Source organism: Camelus dromedarius, chromosome 19, assembly GCF_036321535.1.
Source record: "Camelus dromedarius isolate mCamDro1 chromosome 19, mCamDro1.pat, whole genome shotgun sequence".
Classification (NCBI taxonomy): domain Eukaryota; kingdom Metazoa; phylum Chordata; class Mammalia; order Artiodactyla; family Camelidae; genus Camelus; species Camelus dromedarius.
In genome coordinates, this window is record NC_087454.1 from 20416140 (window position 1) to 20439908 (window position 23769).

The 23769-nt window shown below is 55.8% G+C and overlaps 1 protein-coding gene across 3 annotated transcripts in view; it reads right to left on the bottom strand.

Moving 5' to 3' along the window:
• Window positions 1-23769, bottom strand: part of TNXB (tenascin XB) — a 50394-nt gene that overhangs the window by 22141 nt on the left and 4484 nt on the right. For 2 of the 3 annotated variants that reach the window (XM_064476331.1, XM_064476330.1), the window contains exons 3-15: window positions 21345-21746; window positions 19141-20979; window positions 18550-18665; window positions 13959-14115; window positions 13517-13780; window positions 11935-12696; window positions 10458-10826; window positions 9029-9322; window positions 6998-7288; window positions 6341-6646; window positions 4391-4723; window positions 3710-4030; window positions 430-735 (exon numbers count right to left, since the gene is read on the bottom strand). In XM_064476331.1, coding sequence (XP_064332401.1) covers window positions 430-735; window positions 3710-4030; window positions 4391-4723; window positions 6341-6646; window positions 6998-7288; window positions 9029-9322; window positions 10458-10826; window positions 11935-12696; window positions 13517-13780; window positions 13959-14115; window positions 18550-18665; window positions 19141-20979; window positions 21345-21738 — 5752 coding nt within the window. In that variant the 5' untranslated portion in view covers window positions 21739-21746. The remainder of the gene's footprint in view (window positions 1-429; window positions 736-3709; window positions 4031-4390; window positions 4724-6340; window positions 6647-6997; window positions 7289-9028; window positions 9323-10457; window positions 10827-11934; window positions 12697-13516; window positions 13781-13958; window positions 14116-18549; window positions 18666-19140; window positions 20980-21344; window positions 21747-23769) is intronic. The other variant, XM_064476332.1, reaches the window with a different exon arrangement.

Here is a 23769-nt window from a genome sequence, read left to right on the forward strand (position 1 = left end):
CAAGAGCAAGGCTGCTTCCCTGAGGGAGGAAGACTCTGGGTCGGCCAGAAGGGAACACTGCTCAGGCCAGGGGGCTGAGGGCCTCAGAGAAGAGAGTCAAGGGATGTGTGCTGTTTAACCCCAACAAAAAGGGGCAGCAGGGGGAGGTGGTAACTGGGTCCAAGTCACAGCAGGGTTGTAAAGTGGGAAGGAAACAGCTGTGGGCAATCAGATAGTCTGGCTGGATTTAGGTCAGATGGAAGGAGGACAATCCTGCCTGGGGGAGGAGGTGGAGTGGAGATGGAGACTGGAAGGCAATGTTCCAGGAGCGGAGGGGTCAGGGAACAGACTAAGATGCCTGTGACTTGGGAAAGGACCTGTGGGGCCACTGAGGCAGGACTTCAGAGGGAGGCTGGGGGATGGGAGCTACCTTTACGCGTCCTCACTCACCCGTCACGGCTACCACAGCGAGGGGGCCCACGCGCCGCCCACCATGAAGCCCATAGAAGTTCATCTTGTATTTGTGTGCCGGTTCCAGGCCGAGGACGGTGACCTCACGCTGGTCCGCGGCCACAGGCACCGCCTGGGGCTGCCCGTCCCTGTCCTTGTACTGCACCACGAAGGAGTCAAACTGGCCCTCAGGGACAGTCCATGCAAGGCCCACGGAGTTGGGGGTCACATCTGTCACTGTCAGCTCCCCCAGGCGCGGCTCCAGCGGGGGCTCGGTGGCTGGAGGAGTCTCTTCTGGTTGTGGAGCTGAGACAGAAATGGCGGAGGCTGTTAGGAAAAGCCCCTCTTCCCCTTGGTAGTAATAATGTCAGTTGTTTTTGTGGTGCCCACGGGGTGGTTCTGATGTAAGACTACACTGATTGGCAACATCTGTCTGGCCAACAAACCTTCACTAAGTCCCTGCCAGGATCTGGGGCGGGGCTTCTGGGGAGGGGTGTCAGCCACACCGAGACCCTGGGGAAGTGGCTGAAGTGGCATCTGTGTATCACCGGCTCCAAGTCCTCCCATCCAGACCTTCTCCTGACCCCTGGACTTGTGTTTGCTCAGCATCTTCCTTGGATGCTTAATTGATGTCTCAAATGCAGCAAGTCCAAAAGTGAACTCAGGGGCTCCCTCCACACATGCTCCCCCCAGAACCTTCCCATCTAGGCAAAACCGCAGCTCCATTCTCAGAGTCCTCCCTGAGTTCCCTTACACCCACCTCCAGCCTGCGAGTAAGTCCTGTTGTCACTGACTTCAGAAGCTTACCCTCCCTCCCTAGCTCCACTGTCGCCATCACCAAGTATCACCGGCTCTTACTGGACTATAGTACCAGCTCCTAAATCCTCGCCCTCCTCCCCATCCCCACTTCACTCTGTTTCCTACCATTAAGGCATTAGTCAGAGCCCGTTCCCGCAACAGCTTCCACTCTCACTCAGAGCAAAATCCAAGCCCTTACTATCACGCCAAGGCCCCAGTTGTTTGCACCTCACATCACCCTCCCCATTCCAAAACATTCCTCGCTGGTCCACAGACATTCAGGCTCTTTCCCTCTGTCCAGGATGCTCTCCCCAACAGGCCTAGGGGCTTGTCCTCTCCCTCCTGTAGGTCCTTCCTCAGCGAGGCCCCTTCCCACCCCCTTCCTGCCCACACACCATCTCACCTACTGGGCTTTGCTTTTCTCCCCAGCTCTCATCACCATCGCTGATATATTTGTACACTTTGGAGCCTGTCTCCCTCTGTTAGAATCTGACTCCCGGCAGGAGTTTTGCCTTGTTCAGTGCTGTGTCTCCAGCACGGGCAGCCGGTGGGGGCTCCACAAATGTTTAAGTTAATGAATGAGTGGTCTGTGTCTGTGCTGGGAAAGGCCGAGCTCAGGACCTGCTGGTCCCCACTGCTCCAGGAGGAGCTGAGTCTGGGATGCCCTTTCCTATTAGTGACCCAGCCTGGAAGGTGGTCCCCAGAGGCAACTGGTAGAGGGGTGGCTGGGTGGGTGGGGTTCCCAAGAGCTTGTTTCTCTGGCTCCTTTGGGAGGACAAGGCTAGGTTCCATACAGGTAAAACCTGCTTTAAAAACAGGCTGGTGACCAGGCCTGAGGAGGACACACATAAGTCTGAGTGGGGAGGGCAGGGATGGAGGCAGCTGAAGGTGGGCGGGAGTGACCACCAGCTACTGAATTTCCACCCGGTACAGGTCCCAGGTCAGGCACTGTATTTCATTTGCCTTCAAGCTCTGTTCCTTCCTGGAGCATCCATTTCCTGTTTGTTCTTGCCCTGTCTGTACTTCTTCCCCTGAGAGTGAGAAACTGTCCCTTGCCATCAAGCCTTACTGCTGGTGGTTTGGCTGAACTGGGCCATAAGCATGGCTGTTTCCCTGCTGCATCTGGCATAATCCTTTCCTAATTCAGAAATGTTTCTAAAGCTGCCTGCTCGTTCTCCTCCTGGCAACGGTTCAGCACGTGCCGTGTTTCAGGTCAGCTCAGCGGGCTCCAGCTGCCCGTCACTGACCTGCCCTGGAAACAAGCACCACGCCTGGTCACATGGCTAAGAACTTGGGAAGCCGGGACTGGAACTCAGGTGGTCTGATTCCAAGACTCAGTTTTCCTCTACTGCACCACCTCAGCCAGAGCTCGACACAGCCCATCCTTACCGGGGACCAGTGTGGCCGCCCAGGACAGACAGACGGACAAAGGGTCACCCCAGGAGAAACCTCGGCCACATGTTCTGGGCCCGGCACAAGCTCCACCCTGCTACTCGGGCCGGCAGGACAGTAACTCAGGGAGGCTTTCCGACACCCTACTCTGTGCTGACTGAAGAAAGAAAAGAAATCGGGAGTAAAAGTTCTGGAAGCTAAGCCAACCAAGTCCCTGTGAGGCTGGGCTCTGTGGCAGCACAGAAGCCGGGCTCTGGAAATCTATCTGTTTCTCTGCTTTTTAAAATCTCTTCCTTTATAGTAAAGTTGTTTTTGATTTTCTTTCTTTTTCCCCCCACTTAATGGAGGCACAGGGATGAACTCAGGACCTCGGGCATGCCAAACACATGCTGTACCACTGAGCTATACCCACCTCCCCAGTAAAAGTTATTTTTGAAAAAGCTGTGTCTTTGTTTCAGCGAACAAAGGGGAAAAGAGACGCCCTTTGTTGGGACCAAGCTGGGCAGATCAGCAGGAGGGTCCCAGAGGCCTGCCTGGGATCCAGCCCCAGACGCTGGGGCTCTGGAGAGCAGGTGCCCAGGCTGGGTCCTCTCTGGTAGTTGAGTGGCCCTATACCCTGGCAGAGGCGACATTCCTCCTTGTTGTAGTCACTCACTGGATGAATAGTAAGAAAGTCTCCAGCTGCACTGGTGAGAGGCCAATGTTTCATGCACATTCTGACCATCTAAGAAACCAAACCAGCCAAAGGGAACAGAGCAGACACCAGAGTCGGGACAAATACAGTGATCATAGTGGCCAACACTGACAGCATGTCTACTCTGTGCCAGGCCCATTTGTATGTCTCAACTCATTTATTCTCACAACAGTTTTGTGAGGTAGGCGTTAAAATCCCCATTTTACAGATGAGGAAACAGGCCTAGAAAGTTTAAAACTTGCTCAAGGTCATGCAGCTGGTTGTAGCCCAGTCCACAGTGACCTGTTCTTTCTAGGTCTTCCCCAGGCACGTGGTTCAGCAAGAGGGGGCAATCGCCACAGGGAGGCTGGGAGCCACTGGCCGGAGGAAAACAAACAAGACTCCGTCCTCACTCACCTGTCACACCCACGGTGGACACGGGACCCACGCGCCGCCCTCCATGCAGGCCATACAGGTGCATCTTGTACTTGCGCCCGGGCTCCAGGTCCCCAACGGTCACCTCGCTCTCCTCGCCCCCGACACGCACCACCTGGGGCCCGTCCCTGCCCTTGTACTGGACGGTGAAGGAGTCGAAGTGGCCCTGGGGGACGGTCCAGGAGAGGCTGAGCGAGTCTGGGGAGGATCCTGTCACCGTCAGCTCCCCCAGGAGGGGCTCCTCGGGGGGCTCTGGGGCCTCCGTGCTGGGCTCAGTGGGGCTGGGGGTCTCTTCCTCTGCAGCTGAGAAGGAGACACAGAGGGTGAGGCAGGGGCCCTGCCAGATGTCCTTGGGTCTCCTCCCAAGCCTTGTCCCTGACTGGGGACCCTGAGGTCAGTTCAGAGAAGCCCGTCCTTGGGGCAGGTGGTCCTGCTCAGCTGACATCTCACAGACATGCCCAGAGCCTCAGGGATCAGCTGTGGGGACCAGGGCGGCCACCAGCACAGCTCACGGAGGTCCTTCTCTGCCCAGGACGATCCACTGGTACTCAGGGAGGGGGGAGGTGGCACAAAGGGCACCATGGCTCAGCCTCGAGCAGAGAGGCCTCCTCACCCCACTCACCCTCCACCTGAGAGAGGGTGGGGCTTCCCCTGTCCACTCACTTGTCACCCCGATGACAGAGACGGGGCCCAGGCGCTGGCCATTGTGGAAGCCGTACAGGTTCATCTTGTACTTGTGGTCCGGCTCCAGGCCCGAGACGGTGACCCCGTCCTCGTGCCCCGGCACCCGCATCACCTTGGGCTGCCCATCCCTGTCTCTGTGCTGGACGGTGAAGGAATCAAAGTGGCCTTGGGGGACGGTCCAGGAGAGGCTGAGCGAGTCCGGGGAGGATCCAGTCACTGTCATCTCCCCCAGGAGGGGCTCCTCAGGGGGCTCCGGGGCCTCTGTGCTGGGCTCTGTGGGGCTGGGGGTCTCATCCACAATTTCCTGGAGGGCTGAGAGAAGAGATCAGGCTTTATAGGTGACATGCTTTGCTGGTGACATTAATCATGACTATTTATAATAAAGTTCATCCAGCAAATAATACTCTTCAAGCTGTAGACTTAGGGGTTCTTGTAGACTTTGTATTAGCCATTCAGCAACTCATCAGAGGAGACAGGGCTGAGACAGGCCCCTAAAGCCCATCATGTACAGCTGGCCAGATTCCACTGTGGGTTCTGTGGGGCAGTGGTCTCCCCTCATGTCTGAGAAAGGAGGTGAGATGGAAGTGAGGAGACTGAGGAATTATGTACTGTGTTCATGGACAGTGCTACCCTCAGGAACTTGAGGGAGAACTGAGGCCCCTTCCCACCTGTGTTTCTCCCTTTCAGCTCCTGCCACTTCCCCAGGCTTTCCAGCTGCCCCCACCCCACTTACCAGGTCAGGAGATGGGTCGGGCTCTGACTCAGGCCTCCCAGGGCAGCCCTGACCCTCCCTCCACTTCAGACAAGATGGGAGAAAGATCTGGGGATGGGGGTGGGGGCTGGGGTGGGCCAGGCTCTTCCCTGGCTGGGGCTCGAATCACAGCCCTGAGGGCATCTACCCACCACCTGAAGCAGCTAGGTCTTTTCTGAGGCTCTTCATGGGGTGGGGAGACTGGCACGAGGGAAGCCAGCCCTTCTGTGACCCACTCCCCAGTGCATGGGGGACTGCTTAGGGGACAGGAGGTTGAGGAGGTAGCAGGCAAGAATGACAACTCAGACAGGATGGGGAAGGTGAGGAGGTGAGGAGAAAAGGGTACTGGGAAGTGAGAGAGTCAGGGCAAAATAGCAGATCACTCTCCAATAGCTGTTTTGACGTGCCAGGCACTGGCCTAAGTGCATATGTATATTAACTCATTTAACTCCAAGAACTCTGTGAAGCAGTTACTGTTATTAACCTCATTTGACAGATGAGAAAGCTGAGGCCCAGAGAGGTTTAGTCATTTGCATAAGATCTCAGAGTTACAATGAAAATCCGGGCAGTTGGCTCCAGAGCCCATGCTCCCAACCACGATGCTGCACAGCCACAGAAATGGCGCTGGCCAGGGGAGGCTGAGCCCTGGAGGAACGCAGGGACCGGGGCTGAAAGTGAGCCCTTTGCCCTGCTCCAAGTTGGCAGGGAGTCGGGGAGTCAGGAGGCTGGGAGGAGGCTGGGGAGACGTGGAGCTCACGTCCCTTGGACTCGCCAGCTCTGAGCAGAGCAGTAATGGTGGGAGGGTGTGGGCAGCAGGCAACAGAAGCTCAGAGGTGACCATGGCCTGAGCTAGGGGACAAAGGCCAGCAAAGACAGCGGGGAAAGAACACATTGGCTGAGAACATCTACGGGGAGACAGCCCGGGGCAGAGGCATGATTCCCAGGGCTCAGAATGGGAGAAATGGGGCCTATTAGTGGAGTGGAGAAGCAGGGCCAAGAGGTTAGGGGCTGGAGGCTGGAGGAGAAGTCCTGAGATGTGGGGAGTGGATGGTGGAGGCCTTGGCAGAGTTGGAGCTGAGAAAGAGAAGGTGGTGGGAGGTGCAAAGGATCGCAGGCCAGGTCCCGCTCAGAGGGTTGGGGGTTGGCAGGGGAGGGAGGCCCGTGTGGCTCTGACTCACCTGTGGTGGCCACCACAGAAACCGGCCCCACACGCTGCCTGCCATGAAGCCCGTAGAGGTTCATCTTATACTTCCGGTCCGACTCCAGGCCAGGGATGGTGACCTCATTCTCTTCCCCCCTGACGGGTACCACTTGGGGCCGCCCCTGCGCATCCTTGTACTGGACCGTGAAGGAGTCGAAAGAGCCCTGGGCCACCGTCCAGGACAGGTGCAGGGAGTCTGGGGTGGCACCAGTCACCGCCAGCTCTCCCAATAGGGGCTGCTGGGGGGACTCTGGGTGGCGAGGCTCCTCTCTCTTCTCTGGAGCTGCAAATAAGAGGAAATAGGCAGGGCTGAACTGGCAGCCTGGGGTTGGGGCTTGGGATTTCGACAAGCTGTCACACCTAGGGGGTCTCTACTCCACTAGCATGAGCGCTGAACTCCTGCGTCATCTGGCACAGGCCAGGGTATGACATACCTTCTGGGCCTTGGGGAGCAGCTGCACAGGATGAAAGGGGCCCAGCAGTGCGGAGGAGGCTGGCTGGCCCTGAGCCCAAATGCGGGGCCAGGATTCAGAGTCAGTCGTCTCGCTGGGAGGCCCCAGCTGGTCCATGGCTGAGGGCAAAGGTGGGGAAGACTGGGAGGGGTCATATGGGGGCTTAGATGGCTGCCACTCACCAGTGGTGCCCTCGGCTGTGAGGGGGCCATGCCGCTTCCTGTTGGCAATCCCAAACAGAGTGAATCTGTACTTGTGGTCAGGGTCCAGCGGGGAGACAACGACTGAGCGCTCAGGCCCTTCCACGGGCACCACCTGGGGTCGTCCATCCCTGTCCCTGTACTGGACCACGAAGGAGTCAAACTGCCCTTCAGGGACAGTCCAGGAGAGGTGCAGCGAGTCTGGGGTGGGATCTGTCACCCACAGCATCCCCAGGCGGGGTGGAGTTCCTGGGCTGGGATCAGTCTGAGCCACTAGAAAGAGGAGGTAGAGAGAAGGGAGGGACACAGGTCAAAGGAGAAGGGGGAATCCATCTCCCACATGGGGATGCTGTGTGTGGTTGTGCAGGCTGTTCACTGCACAAAGGACCATGGCTGATGGTGCACTGAGGACAGAAATCCAACTAACACTGTGCTTGCCAAGCTGTGTATGTAGGCAGGGGGCTACGCTAACCTAGAAGAAGGGGTGCCTTCTTTGAAGTGGCACAAAAGCACTGCATGAACTAGTGTGACCCTGACTCATTCCACAGTGTGGGGAGGGGCTTCAGAGAGAAGGGAGTCCAGCCAGCCCCTTCCACGTCTCCATAGCCAGGGACATCTTCCAAGACAGCCTCTACTGCTTCCAAGCCTAACAACTAGCTGGTTTTCCCTCCAAAAGAGGGATGCTCAATTCTTGGAGCATTTTAATGTGGGAGAGTCTCCCACACCTGTGCTCTGAGCCCCACTTCCTCCTCTCCCACCCTCACTCCCTCCGCTGTGCCATCAGCATTTACACAAGCTCCTCCACTAGGCTGTACCGCCCTCCGGCCTCCACCCTCCCTCTTTGCTCTCTTTCCAGCCCAGATTCCAGAAAGAGACATCTATACTGTTTGTAGTCATGTCCTCACCTCAATCACTCTCCCAGCCCAGCTCCACCCGCCACCAGCAGCTCTCACCAGGGTCAGTGATGACCTCGCCATTGCTAAGTCCTGTGGACACTGTAGCCCTGAATCACACTTGGGGAATCTGACATGTCTGACCACACCCTGCATTTTGGCGTCCTCCCCACACCACCCCTCAGGCTGTCCTGAGGCTCCTCTTTCTCTGCTCATGCCGTGAATATTGGCCGTCTCCAGGGTTCCAGTGGCCCTCTCTCCCCCACTGTCCCCTGCCTTACCCTGGCTTCTGTCCACTGGGACACCCATACCCCCTCTTCAGGCCTTTTTTTCTGCTCCCCAGGCCCATGAGGGCTGCGTTACTTGCTGCTTGTCTGACCTTCCCTCTCTGGGCCTTGATTCTCCTCATCTATAAAGTGAGCATGTCTCACAGGGCTGCTTCTAAGGACTAAGTGTGATGATACACTTGGAACATCTTGAACACATCTGACACTTCACAAACGCTCAGATGTTTTAACTAAGTGTCCCATGCTGCATTGTTCCTCACATCCGCTGTTCCCTGCCTCAGGGAATGGGGGGACAGTCTGACCCAGAAACGTAGGGGTGCCTGGGCCTCCTCAGTTTCTTCACCTCCCACATCCAGCCTCACTGTCACCATCCCAGCCAGGCGACCATCATTTCTTGCCGGTTTTTAACTCACTTCTCCAGCTATCCTCTGCAGCAGCCTCTGAGTTACTTGTAGGATAAATACTGAATCAGGTCACTCTCCCACTTCAAGCCCTTCAGCGTTCCCCTAGGGTCCTCAGATGAGGACTGAGTGCCTCAGTCAGACACATGAGATTAGAAGACCCCTCAGCCCGCCGGGGCCCTGCCCCCACCCAGAGGGAAGAGACTTTGATTCTCTTTCAGGGCCATTCTCACTTCTTGCTCTCCACTGCTCCTTCTGTTTGCACTGCCCTCCTCAACCTCCCTGCCTGACCCACCACAATTTTTCCTTCAGGATTCATCTCAGGCACCACCGCCTCCAGGAACCCTTCCTGGAATTCCCAAAGCACTGGGCAGACCCCCTTCAGGACCATGCAGAGGGCAGGGGCAGGGGTGTATGACCACCCTCACTTACAGATCTTGGCTTCAGTCACCAGGGGGCCGTGCTTCTTCTTGCCCACAAGCCCATACAGGACAAATTTATACTTGCGACCGACATCCAGGTTGGAGATGAGGGCTGAGCGCTGGGGCCCCTCCACTGGCACCACCTGGGGCCCGTCCCTGTCCTTATACTGGATCATGAAGGAGTCGAACTCGCCCTCAAGGACTGTCCAATGCAGAAGTAGGGAGTTGGAGGTCACGTCAGTCACTGACAGCTTGCCCAGGCGTGGCGGGGCCAAGGGCTTCCCAGGCTTCTCCCCATCCCTGTCTGGGGTTTGGGGGGCAAAAGCAAAGCAGATGGGCTCAACCATTGCTGTGTGCCCAGTCTCCTTCCCTCTTGTCTGCCCACTGGCTCATTCCATCCTGGACAGCTCCCTCCCTTGAAGCCTCTACTTCTCTACCCTCGGTCCTCTGTGACTAGCCTTTTGTGGAAGAGTGGCATTTCCTTCAATCTCTGTTCTGGAGTAAAAGCTTTGGACCTTCCCTTGTGATAGCTTCCCCACCCCTTACAAAGGTCCCAGTCCCTCTTCACACCAAGATCTCTGAGGGGGTTTCAAGTCCCCATGGTTCTTCCTGAGAGTTTAGGACATCCCCATTCCTGTTTCAAAACAGTCTGAAGATGCCTCAGGCCATCTGAACTTCTCTCTCCCTTGCCACCCTCTCCCCAGTGGTGAACTGGATCTGGAGTTGCAAGGAGAACTGGCTACCCTAGTCCTATAAACAGGGAGCCAGATGAAATGTGAGAGCCAGGAACTCCAGGCTCCTACACTGGTTCCACAAACCTCACTCATCTCTGAAGTCCTGATGGCTGTGAAGCGCCCTACCCCAAGGAACCTCCACCCCAAGCAGGAACTGGCTGATGGGACCACAGGGCACTGTCCACTGTGGGCCGGGTTCCCTGGGTGTGGGTGGAGGGCAACACCACTGTCCTAGCCTGTTTAGTAAGGGGATGGTAGGGGCTCTGGGGAAGGGAAAGGGAGGAGGAAACTGAGCGTCAGTATCCTCAGTGCCAGAGGCATTCGCACACCCATCCTGAGAGGTCAAGGGGAAGGGTGGGGCAGGGGAGTGACCAGGAAATGGGGGCAGGACACAGGGCAAAGACAAGTGAAGAGCCAGGGGCCAAAGCCTCCCTCCTTGAATCCTAGTCCCATCCTCTGACTTTTCTCCTCTCATCTACTTTTCCTGGAGTTCTCCCCTCCCCAGCCCACCTTATCACTGTTCTAAGACCCCCTCCCTCCCTCTTGCCTCTGAACCCTCAGCTCCTTTTAGATCCTTGTTTCTCCTATCCCCCTGACCCAGCCACCAGCTCTACCTGTCAATCTCCACCCCATTTCTTATGTCCTAATGGCCTGGCCCCTCCCCCAACCTCAGGACACTAGTCTTGGGCAGAATCCAGGATGTACCCATAATGCCTTGGTAGATGAGAGGGGCAGAGGGCTCGCCCTCCGGGGGGACCCCACGAAGTGACAGCTCATAGGGGGATCCAGGAGGGGGTGAGGGCACCAGAGCCTGATGGACATCCCCTGGCAGTCGTTCCTCATGTGCCCCCGGCCCTTCGGGCACCCGTAGGTGCAGCTGGAAGTGGGCAAAGGTGTCAGGCTGAGCGGTCCAGGCCACGCGGAGGCGCCCTGTCTTGTCTCTGCCCAGCACCCTCAACTCTCCCAGCTCCTGGGGGCGCTGCTGCAGGACAGGGGCCTGGGCCCCTTGAGTTGTTGACGGGCCTGAGGGAGGCGGCTCATCTGTGGCCCCCAAGAGGCCTAAGGGGGAGGAACCTGGGAAGAGGCAGGGCAAGAAAAACAGGAGAGTCGAATGTGAGAGCCGGAAAAGAAGCCCCAGGCCCCAGGTTCTGTCCTCTAGCCCCTAAGAGCCTACAGACCCTCCCTCTTCTCCTAGGTCACCCCCGGGTAATCTCATCCTCCCAAAGGTCCACCACAGCCCTGCACAGACAGGTCTGCTAGTAATAAAAGGAATAAAGTCTGCCATCCCTCCCCCACATGGCTCCTATGACCTCCAGCCACACAGACCACCATGTCCCTCCCCACAGGCATCCCCCTCCCCACTGGGCGGTGGCCGTGGCTTCCATTAGTGCTGCAGTGAGAAGCCTGGAAGAAAGGAGGAGACGGTGGTGTTAGGGAAGGAGGATGCAGGAGAGAGTGGGTAGTGAGAAGAAAGGGAAGAGGTGTGTGCGGGGTGGACATCCAGCTCAGGTGGCATCTCGGCCCTATGGGGGAAGAAGAGGTCCACAACCCTCCCCACAGAGCGCCCCTTCCCCGAGCCCGGACATCGTTCCTGTGGGAGAGACAAGCGTGGAGTGAGCCAGGAGGTCTGCAAAGGCAGCTCAAGAAGCAGTGGTTTCACCTCTCACAGACACATGCTGCCTGATGGCTTCAAGGCCACCCCCAGGCAGTTCCGATGTGTCCCTCTGAGGTTAGGGGAAGATTGTGGAAAATAGTAACCACTGACCACAGTCTTCAGCCACCCTCACCACAATGAGTCAGAGTGGTGAACCACTGGTTTCACTCCCTACCCCACCCAAACTGCTCCAGTGAGTCTTTGCAGACACTGCCCCTCTCACCAAATGCCTAGAACAGCAATCCTGGCAGAAGTGCCCTATGAACCCAAGTGAAAAATCAGGGCTCTCTCAGATCTCCTTGGCTTTGGGTATCCACCAGGACCTTGGGGGTGGAGATGGCTTCTAGGGACACAGGAAAGTGTGCCTTGTTGTGGGGGAGGGTCCCCTGGATCTTGAAGGCAGAAGGAGGCGGTAGAGGGGTGGCAGTCTGAGAAGTGAGGCAGTGTGAGGGACTCATGGATGCAGACTCCAATGGCAGGTGAGACTGGGCAGGGGATGGGTGGTCCCGCGGCCCCAGCCCACGCTACCTGTAGTGGTGATGAAGGCGTAGGACTTGGAGGTCTGCCCTGCCCGCACCCCGTGAACCTCCACGTGGTAGGTGGTGCCGGGCCTGAGATCAGGTAGGCTGACGGTGCGCGAGGTGCCAGGCACGGTCAGCTCCCCGCTGGGAGCCTCCGCGGGCGGCTGGGGCCGCCAGCGCAGCACCACGCGCTCGAAGTGGCCGCGTAGCCCGTCGAGGGACACGAGTAGCGCGCCGTCGGCAGAACTGCCCAGCACCTCGGGCTTGGGGTGGCGGGGCGCAGCCACCCGGTCGACGCCTTCGGGCGAGAGGCCGTAGATGCCCTGGTTGGAGTCCCGCTTCCAGGTGCCCGAATCGGGGCTGGCGGTGGGGCGAGGGCGACGGGGCGGGGGTGCGGGGGACCCGGTGGGGGCAGCAGCCGCCAGGCGACGCCGCTGCAAGTATTCGTGGATGTGGCGCGCCACCGACGTGTAGGTCTGGTTGGCCCGCAGCGGGTAGCCGTGAGCCCGCAGGTGGTGCTCCAGGTCCTGCACGGTGCCGCGGAAGCGGCCCAGCTCGGCCGTCAGGTTGCCCCACGCCCGCCGAGGGGGCTGGGGTAGGCTCTGCCCGGGCCGAGAGTCCTGCCCCTCCTCCGCGGGCCCCGAGGGCGAAGGCGAGGGCCGAGGGGGCCGAGGGGGGCGCGGGGGCCGCGGGGCCGGCCGGGGCCGGGGCCGGGGCTTGGGGGGCGGGGCTGGGGGGTGCGCCTCCGGGTAACTGTAGTGGCCTGGTGCTGCCGGGGGCGGAAAAAGGGGGAGGGGAGAGCAGGTCAGTGGCAGCCCCCCACCAATCCCTGCACTCCTCCTCACGGCAGGCAGTCCGTCCCTCCATCCCTCCCAACGGAGCAAGAGGCCTCTTCACTGTGCCCCAGCCCCACCTGGAAAGAGAACCGAAAGGAGTTAGTGTCCCAGGAACCCCTCACCCCTCGCCCTCCAAGCCCGCCAGTGTTGGTGCCCTGGAAAGAAGAGAGAAGCCAGCGGGTGAGGCCCTGTGTCTGAAGGAGAGAAAGGGGCGTGGGAGGAGAGAATGTGAGCTACAGTGAGGTGGGCGTCCCTCTGTCACAGGAAAAGAAAAGAAAAATCCAGGCATCTGTTAAGAGACCTTGAGGGTTAGTGGAAAATTTCTGCTGTGAGCCCTAATCCCCCAAACCCCAGTCCTCCAGTCAACGTGAGTGCTGATCTCTAATCTGCCGAATTCCAGTCTGCAAGATCTGACCACTGACTGAGCACAAGGGCTGTCCCTGTGCCCAGGTTTGGATGGGAACCTCCCCCACCTGCGTGGGTCAGACAGCATTTTCTTATTTCCTGCTTCTCTCCATGAGTCGGCTCCTCTCAAACTCTTACCCACAGCCTTCCTACAGGACTCCTGGCACCTGAGGACTCTATCTCCCAAGTGCCCTTGGTACAGAGCAAGGCCCCCACCCCTACCCCAGGCAGGTGGTTTGGGACTGCCACACACCCTGTCAAGTGCATTCAGAGGAGCCTGTGAGCCCTAGACTCGCAAGGAAGGGGCTCTTATGCTCCGAAACTTCCCTAATCCTTGGCCAGCCGTACCTGTATTGGCCCTGACGGAAGCCGGGTAGCTTACTGCCTGGCCCCGCTCAGCCGTGACGGTCACCACGTATTCTACGCCTGGCATCAGGCCAGTCAGCAGCGTCCCGTCTGCCTCAGGGGGCACTTCCAGTCGCACTCTCTGGTTGCCAGCACTGACGTAGGACACCACGAACCGGTCCACCTCAGCCTGGGGGCGCATCCAGTTGAGCTCCAGCGTGGTTGGTGTCACTGCCACCACACGGAGGTCCTGGGGGCCATCAATCACTAGCCAGATTAGAGAGAGGAGGGGTCAGGTGGGAGTCTGGTTCTTCACCAGCTTTCCTTCTAAGAGCCTGGCCCCTAACCAGTCCCTGCCTTTGCCCTCTTGAGGGGCATAGTCCCAGCCATCCCTCTCAAATACAGATCTCCACCCAGGACCCCATCCCAAAGCCACAGCTCTCACTAGTGGTGATGGTCTTGGAGGCAGGAGGGCCCCAGTTAGTCCCTCGAAGAGCACGGACAGTGACTTGGTACTCCTGACCGGGGGCCAGTCCTCTCTGGTCATAGGCTGAGGCAGAGCTGGGCACCCGTGCTGTGAACGGGGGGCTCTCTCCCTCTGTCTGCAAGAGAGAGAGCACCAGGTGGATCAGGGCTGGCACTCTTGCTGCTCAATCCCCCTCATCCTTTCTTTTTCCAAATCCAGGCAGGGTCGACACGGGACTGTGTAGAACTTGACCTTGTATGGGTGGTATCAGCAAACACATCTCGAACACTTACTCCATGCCAGGTATTGTTCAACGCAATTCACAAATACAAACTCAGTTAATCATCTTAAGAATTCCCACTGGGCAGATGAGGAAACTGAGGTACAAAAGGATTAAGTGCCTTGTCCAAGGTCACCAACACCAAGAAAGTATCAGAGATTTCAACCCAGGCAGTGTGACCTCAGAGTCCCCTGTCATGGGCACTACCTTCTTAGCCTGTTCATCATCTGTCTGCCAGAATCCTACATGACACACGCCAGGACACTCCTTCCGGCTTTCCCCCGGCAACCCTGACCACCTGGGCACGAGGAGGCTTCTCCTAAGCCCGCTCCTGTCACAGCAGATGAAGTAGGTGAGGGATCACTTCAAGTCTCACTTTCTCCTTAAAGCACCTGCCCCAGGCTGAGCCACCCCACAGACACCTGCCCCTGGCTGTGTAATTTAGGTGTGACCCATGTCAAGTCATTTCCTTTTAGGTAATTTTCTTGTCTCCTCAGCAGGGTCATAGGCTCCTCACAAACAAGGCTCACCTCCTCAAAGTTCCACAAATACATTTTCCAGTTTTGTACCTGGCATCATTCTGGGCACTGGAAACACAAAATAGAAGATATGGTCCCTGTCCTCAACTAGCTTATACTCTAGTAGCTAAATGTATGACCATGTCTTATGTTTTATTAGATCCCTACCCAGATCCCCATGTGCAGCACATGTCTGTGAGAGAGCAACCCTCCTTTGAGTATACACTTAAGGTATTATGATCATTTGTGGTGACCCCGCAGGCAATCTGCCAGTCCCTGCTCCAGGCAGGGACTCCTGGAGTGCCAGCCACTGGGGCAATAGGAGGAATGGACATCTGTGAGCCGTCTAAGAGTCCAGCACTTCCCAGGGCTGTCGAGCTAGGACAGCTAATAAGGACACTCTGTTCTGGTTAGCTATGTTGGCTGTTATGGAGACACCTCTGTTCGGCCAAGTAGGATTGGAAATTTCAAAAGGTACTCTCCTAAACTAAGAGAATTGTGGAGAAATCAACATAGTAAATACCAAAGTATAAAACCAGACGAGAGGCCATGTAGAGATTTCTGGGTTGAGGATGAAATAAAGCTTTGTCAGAGTTTTCTTGGCTGAAAAGTTTTCCAGGGCACACAGGATCCCCCATCCCTCTCCCACTTACTCTGCTCTAGGATACCCCAGCCTAGGAGGCCTTGGATTGGCCTCAACTCAAGCCTTGTGGGGTCCCCATCCTTCCCAGAACTTTCTCTCTTTCCTCTTACTCCCCCAACCCACCACAAACACACACACACACACATGCACGCACATCCCTTGAGTGTCTCCTGTTGATGTCTGGTCCTTTCAGCAAGATGAGCTGGTCCCGTTTTCCTTCTCCTTTCGACCATCTATGTGAACCTTTTAGACACTTCATAGTCCCTCCTGAGATCCATTTGGGAACAGTCCCCTGAAAGTCCCACTGTGGGTCTAATTCACATCTCCTAGTACCATCTGTCTGGCCCAAGGCCAATTGTCTCACCAGATGCTGGCAGCTGGCTCTGCCACTTGGTGAAAGTTTGGCTGCTTCTCTGATTGTGCTTGGCAAGTTTCTAACTCTATTCTTGATATCAACCTCATGGCCCCAGGTGGAGGACTCCACCTTGGCTGGTCCCAGGGGTATATACCTCACCCTCATCCCCCTTTTCAGACCAGACCCAAACACAAACTTTTCTGAGGCTACAAGTTTGTCCCAATGAAAACATGGCATAGCCCCAATTTCCAGGCTGCAGAATATACCCAGACAGGGAATATGTGAGCCTCATTCTGTTCAGGGGTTCACCTCCCTCCATTTCCTCATGCTTTCTCTCATATTCATAGAGGAGCCTGCATTTTGCAAATTAACAACATTCCTTAAATTGGTGGTCCTTGGGTTTGGGGTGCATCAGAATCACCTGGAGGGCTTGTTATAACACAGGTTACTGGGCTCCACCCCCTAGAGCGGTTGACTCAGTAGATCAGGGAGTGTAGTCTGACAATTTCCATGTCTGATGTGCCAGGTGATGCTAATGCTGCAGGTCCAGGAACACACTTTAAGAACCACTGAGTCAGAGTAACAATGCCACGTATGCAGGGAAAGGAGGAATGTTCCTCTTTTGTGTTCTGAGAATCATTCCAATAACTAGGTGTGTCCCTTGGCCAGGAATAGTAGACTTTGGGCTTTGAGAATGAAGTGTTTCTGGAAAAGGGGAGGGGATAAGGTAGAGAGAGACTTCTAGGAAGATGGTAGTGGCCAGAGCACAGCCAGCTACTGAATATACTGTGTGCCAACTGCAATGGATAGAGAGTCCTGGCCAGGGCCCAGTCACAGAAAGCATCGTCAGAGGGCCAGTAGCACAGGCTGATGTGGAGTCCAAGAGAGGTGTCCGGAGACCAATTTTCCAGGAGCATTTTCCACACCCAAGCTCAGAGAGAACCCAGAATGTGACAGAGGCCCATACTCAGAGCAGAGCAAATGAGCTAAGAGCATGACCAAGCTGGGCACAGGCCAGCTCAACATCACCCCGGCCCCATCGAGAGGGAGGAAGCCAAGGGCTTTGGCCGAGAAGTCGCACCTTTTGAAAACACCAAGGTTGAGTTCACATTTACTGAGAGCAGGAGACGATGCTGCTCTGCAAGCTCCTTCCATCTCAAGTGTTTATTTTAATTCTTCTTTCCCTGAAGTTTCTTAGGAAAGTTCCCTTTAAAAGTCCTACCCTCTTGAGATTAGAACTATGTAAATAATATACACACAGAAGAAGAGAGTGGGAGAAACACTTAAAAATGTTAACAGGGCTTGTTTTAGTGTGAAGCAGCCAAGGATTATTTGTTTTTTTATCTAGTTGCCAAATTCTTATCTTGTGATTAAATTATGTTTATAACTGAAAAAAAAAATTTTTTTTTTAAACAGAAGAAAAAAATTTAAACATCTTGATTGTGCAGCAAAGTGGGTATTTCTGCCTCTGCTTCCACCAGGGGGTAAGGAGAGACAGAACATGGTAGGGGTCTGGGCTGAGGGTATAATAAGACTTAGATTGATGTGGCCAGTCGGGGTGGGGATGACAGCCAGCACGTCTGAGCTGTCCCTTCTGTCCTAGAGGCTTCCTAGGTCTGGGCCCTGGGAGTTAATTATTTTTCCAGAGTCCTGACTGTGTAGAGATGACAGTGACATGGCCTACCCACCCATGGCATTTGTGGGATGATGCAGAAAAACAAAAATTGGACTGTAAAAATGTCAGATGATTTGGAACTAGGAGACCAAACACATCATAAAAGCCCAATCTGCATAAAGGGAGATCGCTAATGAGAGGCCACAAGGCTTTGTCCTTAGAGTGCCCCCCAAATATTTTAAGAGTGAGCTAGGAGACAGAAGGGAGGTTTTTCAATGCACTGATGACATGGAGGAGGGGAACCAGCTCACAGACTTAAATTATTGCAACAGCCTAGACAGCTTGGCCCAAACCAAAAAAGATAACACTAAGCAATGCTAAATGCAAAGGCCTATATTTAGGCTACAAAAAGTGTATGTAGTTGAGTGTCTTCTTTTCTCCTTTCTTATTTTTTGTTTATATTTTCTATGCTGAGCTATATGACTTCTATAATAAAAAGTTACTTAAAAAAATCAAAGATGATCAAAACAACTGACAGTTTGTGTGACCGCAAGTTCAGTTGCATCAGTTCTGAGAACAATGTCAGTGTATCCAGAGTTAGTTGGGTGAATGACAGGGCTCCTCTCTGACCCCACACTTTTGGAGGGCACGTGCACAAAGCAGGTGGCATTAGAGGAGGAAAACCAAGGAGTGAAGGATTCAGAGAACCAAGCCTTTAGGAAAAGGGATGGAGAAACCAGAATGAAGGCTGACATAATGGCTGATGTCCCCAATACCTGAAAGCCTGTGGTCTAAGATGAAGGGAAGGCAAAAAACACATTCCAACTGCTGGTGAAGGTTTAGCTAGGGCCAATGGACGGATGTTAGACTGAGGCAGATTTGGATTCAGCAACAACAAAAAGAACTGACTATAGTGATAAGCTGGATGGGACAATCTTGGGAAGCACTGAGCTCATGGTCACCAGGGTGTTCCATCCATAAAGGACCAATGCTGCTAAGGCCTTCTGCCCTCAGTGTGGGACAGGATGAGAAGGCCTTTAGAACAGCTTCAGGAATCAGACATCTGGACTCAACCACTGATTACCTGGAAGTCCTGCTTGAGGTGAGCACCCCCTCCCCCAGCCCTGCCACCCAGCCCCTCCTGGAGCTTGGTTCTCACCGTGGGGATGAACTGAATTTCATAGGCATCCACATTGCCGGGAGCCCGGGTCCACTCTGTCCGAACCGTCGTCTCCTCCAGGAGGTGCATCCTCATGCCCTCAATGGCTGGCACCTCTGCCCAGGAGAATGGGGTATGAGAAGCTGCTCAGCCCAAGGAAGCCCTCCACCCCTACCCCCACCACCACAAGGCTCCCCCTACTTAGGCCTCTCTAAGAGATCCCTCCAAGTTCCCACTGTCACTGGGGGTGGGGCAAAGCTGGCAGAGGCCTGAACAGGCCCTGAGTCTCCTTCACTGCCTCCCATCTCCAGGAACACAGAATCTTCCTAAAAGCAACGAAGGGGACCCCCAGTCTGCTCAGCAGAGATCTGAAAGCAGGTCCTGCCTGTGGTCATGCCCCTATGGTTCTGCTGCCCCTAGAGGACAAGGCTCTCTGGCTCCTCTGATTCCCCAACCTCCCCACCCCAATATATGACCTTCCTTCACTCTTCCTCCAGGTTCCTGGGCTTCTAGGCATCAGACTCAGGCTTTTCCACTGGCTCCAGTTTTTCATTCCCTGACCAAGCATATCGAGGAAGGCTGCCTACTCACCTTCCCCGCAGTCCTCTCCTGCATAGCCATCTTGGCAGATGCAGCGGCCCTCTTGGCACTCTCCCCTGCCGCGGCAGTCCCCGGGACACGTCTGGATGGCGCAGTCAGGACCTCGGAAGCCCTCGACGCATACACACTGGCCTTCGCGACACAGTTCCCGGGGCCCGCAGCCCCCGGGGCAGGCGCTGGCGGGAGGCTCTTCTTGCCCACAGTCCTCGCCGCTGTAGCCCAAGTGGCAAACGCATACTCCCTGCACACACCGCCCACGGCCCCGACAGTCGGCAGGGCAGGTGCGGGTGGAGCAGGAGGGGCCTGTGTAGCCTGAGTCGCACACGCAACGCCCGTCCTCACAGCGGCCGCGCCGGTGACAGTTGGAGGGGCAGGTACGGAGGCTGCAGTCCTCACCTGAGTAGCCCTCCCAACAGGTGCACACACCGTCCCGGCACACGCCGCGCTGGCTGCAGTCGCGCGGGCACCGTCTCACCCCGCAGTCTTCGCCCTCATAGCCGTCGTCGCACACGCAGCGCCCCTCCAGACACTGGCCGCGACCTCTGCAACCGCCGGGGCAGCTGCGCGAGCCGCAGTCTTCGCCCTCGTAGCCTACGTCGCACAAGCATACGCCGTCGTCACAGCGGCCGCGACCGCGGCAGTCCCCAGGGCACCGAAGGCTTCCGCAGTCCTCGCCTGTGAAACCCGGGTTGCACACGCAGCGGCCGTCCGCGCAGCGCCCGCGCCCGCGACAGTCGCCCGGGCAGGCGCGCGTGCCACAGTCCCGGCCTGTATACCCGGGCCAACACACGCAGCGACCATTCTCGCAACGGCCTCGGCCGCGACAATCCCCGGGACAGCTGCGCACGCCGCAGTCCTCGCCGCTGTAGCCCGCGTTACACACGCACACGCCGTTCTCGCAGCGCCCGCGGCCCCGACAGTCGCGCGGGCAGGCGCGCGCGCCGCAGTCAGGCCCGGAGTACCCGGGCCAGCACACGCAGCGGCCGTCCTCGCAGCGGCCCCTTTGACTGCAATCGCCCGGGCAGCTGCGCACGCCGCAATCGTCCCCGCTGTAGCCTGCGTTGCAGATGCATTCGCCATCCTCGCAGCGCCCTCGGCCCCGACAGTCGCGGGGGCAGGTCCGTGTGCTGCAGTCCTCGCCCGCATACCCGGGCCAGCACACGCAGCGGCCGTCTACACAGCGCCCGCCCTCGCCACAGTCCCACGGGCAGCTCCGCGAGCCGCAGTCGTCGCCGGTGTAGCCAGGGTCACAGACGCAGCGCCCGTCCTCGCAGCGCCCCTTCTGGCTGCAACCTCGGGGGCAGGTCCTCATCGCACAGTCCTCGCCAGTGTAGCCGGAGTTGCACACGCAGCGCCCATTCTCGCAGCGCCCCCTCTGGCTGCAGTCTCGGGGGCAACTCCTCATTCCACAGTCCTCGCCAGTGTAGCCGGGGTCACAGACGCAGCGCCCGTCCTCGCAGCGCCCCCTCTGGCTGCAGCCCCGAGGGCAAGAGCGCAGACTGCAGTCGTCGCCGGAGAAGCCCGCCCGGCACACGCACACGCCCTGCACGCAGCGCCCGCGGCCTTGGCAGTCCCCGGGACAGGAGGGCCAGCTACAGCTGGGGCCGGTGTAGCCAGGGAAGCACACGCAGCGACCACGGACGCAGCGACCCTGATCATTGCAGTCATCTGGGCAGGACCCGGAGGCTGAGGGTGGGGAGGAAGGGGACACCCCGGAATCCATGGGATCCGAGCAGGTAGGCCCACCCCAGCCAGGCTCGCAGGAGCAGGCACAGCGGCTCAGGTCAAACACGCCATGGAGACTGCAGAGGGTCCGAACGTCTGTCTGGCCTGGAGTAAGAAGGAAAGATGGGCCTCAGTCTCTCTGGGGGACAGGCTGCTCCTGTGAGTTGGCCCCTCCAGCAGGGCCAGCCTCATTTCCTAAGGCCATCTTAGTTTCCAGCTGCAACTTGTCTATATATGTGGCCTCACAGTGCCCTAGCATATGCTTGGGAGGAGAAGGCTGATGTCTAAATAGGTGGCTCCTCTCTCAGAGCCGTGCCATGGGCTGCACTCACCACCCCCAAGGGAGAGGAAGGGGTGCCTTTTGCTAATTCATACCGGGGTCTTTTATGGACTAGCGCTGCCCACCCAACCCTAACCATGATCTCCACCTTCCTTCTTTTCCGTGCACCTTCTTGTGATCATCTGCTCACCTGTGCCAGCCTGGGCAGCAGCAGGGCAACATCCCCCAGTGCACTGTTCCTTGAGCCCCTTCACCAGCTCCTCCAGGATCTCTAGCCGGACCCTCAGAGCCTGTACCTCTGAAGCAGGGACAGGGGGCTCAGTGCCTGGGGGACAGCCACAGCCAGCTGAAGGGGGCAGGTTAATGCGGTGGGTGAACACCACCTGCTTCTCCCCTCCTTCCACGGTGTGCTCATACAGCCGAGAAGAGGGGCTTCCCCCTCCTGTGCGGCCCCCTGGCTGGGGAGGGGGCCGTGGGGCTGGGAGTGTCATGTTGGCCCGTGGAGAGAAAGGACCTGCTCTGACTGTGCCCAGCAGCACCAGGAGGGCCAGGTTGGAGGCTAGGGAACATTGAGCTGGCATCATTCAGGAGGCTGCAGGGAGAGAGGGAACATATGAGAGCAGCTTCACAGAGAAGGAGACAAGATGGATATCCCCACTTCCCCAACATACATACTCATTGTCCCACCACCCACAACTAATGTACCCAACTCACATGTATAAAAAAATCCACATTCAGCCCAACCCTAATAGACACCCTCCTTGAGCAGCATTGGTCTCTACCTTGTTTCTGATGCCATTTGGTCACCCTGCTCCCTGTTTTTATATTTTATGTATTTTTTTTTATTGTTCCACCCACACTTGTCTCTTTTGTTTGTTCCACAGACACCATAAGCTTACATCAGCCCAAAGGCCTTTGCACTCTATGTTCCCTCTGTTTGGGATGTTCTTCACAGAGCTCTTAGAGGCTGGCTCCTTCTTGTTTAAATCTTAACTCACATGTCATCGACTCTCAGAGGTCTTCCTTAATGCCCAGGTTGGGCAGCCTTTCATTACTCTCCATCACAGTGTCCTGCTTATGTTTGTGGGCTTTTCTTTTATATTAGCCCAAACTGGAAGCACCTCAAGTGTCCATTAATAGTAGAATATATAAGTAAATTGCAGCATAGTCATACGATGGAATGCTATACAACAATGAAAAACACCCTCTTGTTACATGCAACGACATGGACAAATTTCACATGTAGGATGCTAAGCAAAAGAAACCAGACACACAAAAGAGAACATTGTGAATGATACTATTTATCTGAGGGTCAAAAACAGGCAGAGCTCATCTTTGCTAATACAAGATGGGACAGACTTACTAGAAACATTTTGTACTTTGATTTGGGTGGTGGCAAAACAGACGTATACATATTGAAAAATTAATTGAGCTATACACTTTAGATTTGTGCACTTCACTATATGCACAAAATGTTCTTAACATACAAAATATACTTAATTATACAAAAATACACTTAAAATTTTTTCCCTTTAATCTCACCCTCCCTTCAGCCACCAGATATCTATCTTCTCTACTTCATGGCCATAGTTGTCAAAATATTTATCTTTACTTGCTGTTTCTATTTCCCCATATCTCATGCGTGTCTCAATCCACTCCCATCTGACTTCCCCACCTTTCAACCCCTGAAATAGCCCTGCCACAGGTCTCCCAATGATCTCAGTGTCCCAAAATCTAAAAGACATCCATCTTCACCTTACTTGACCTCTCTCAAAATCACTGGACACTGTTGACCACATCTTCCATTTTAGGACATTCTATATCTGTGCTATCTATATGGTAGCCAGGAGAGATATCTGGCTCCCAAACACTTGAAATGTGGCTAGAGTGACTGAAGCACTGAATTTCATTTAGCATTTTTTAAAATCTCCCCAGGTGATTGTAATGTCCAGCTGGAGTTGAGACCTACTGCTGTAGTCACACAGCCAGGTACCTTCATCCAGATCCATGACTTTAATTTCCAAACTATACCTCAATTTATAAACTCTCTCCTCTTAACTCCAAGCAATACATCCAACTTCCTATTTGGCATCTCTTCTTAGGTACCAACAAATTCAACATGTCTAAAATTGACCTTATGATCATTCTGCCCTGTACCCAACCAACCCCGTCTCAGTGTTCTCCATTGCAGCTCATGCCCCATCAATCATTCAGCCTTCCAAGCCAGAAACTAAACAGCCCATTCAACACCACTATATTTCATTCATATTTACCCATATTTTCTTGTAAATTGCTCTTTAATTTGCTTATGTCTCTCCCTCTAAGCATCATTATAGTCCAAGCTACTATCTACCTTTTGCTTGACAACTGCAATTGCCTTCTAGCTGGTCCCTCCTCTCCCATTCTTGCCCCTTGTAATCTTGTAAAGGCAGCTAGATGGCCCTCTCCTGCTAGAAACTCTTCAGTGTCTCTTTCAAATTGTCTTCAGACACTGACAGCCCTACATCATCTGGCCCCTGCTGACCTCTCCCACCTCATCCCTCATAACACTTCCCACCCTCTCTCTACTCCCACTGGCCTTAAGTCCCTCACACTCTTCCCAGCCCCAGACCATT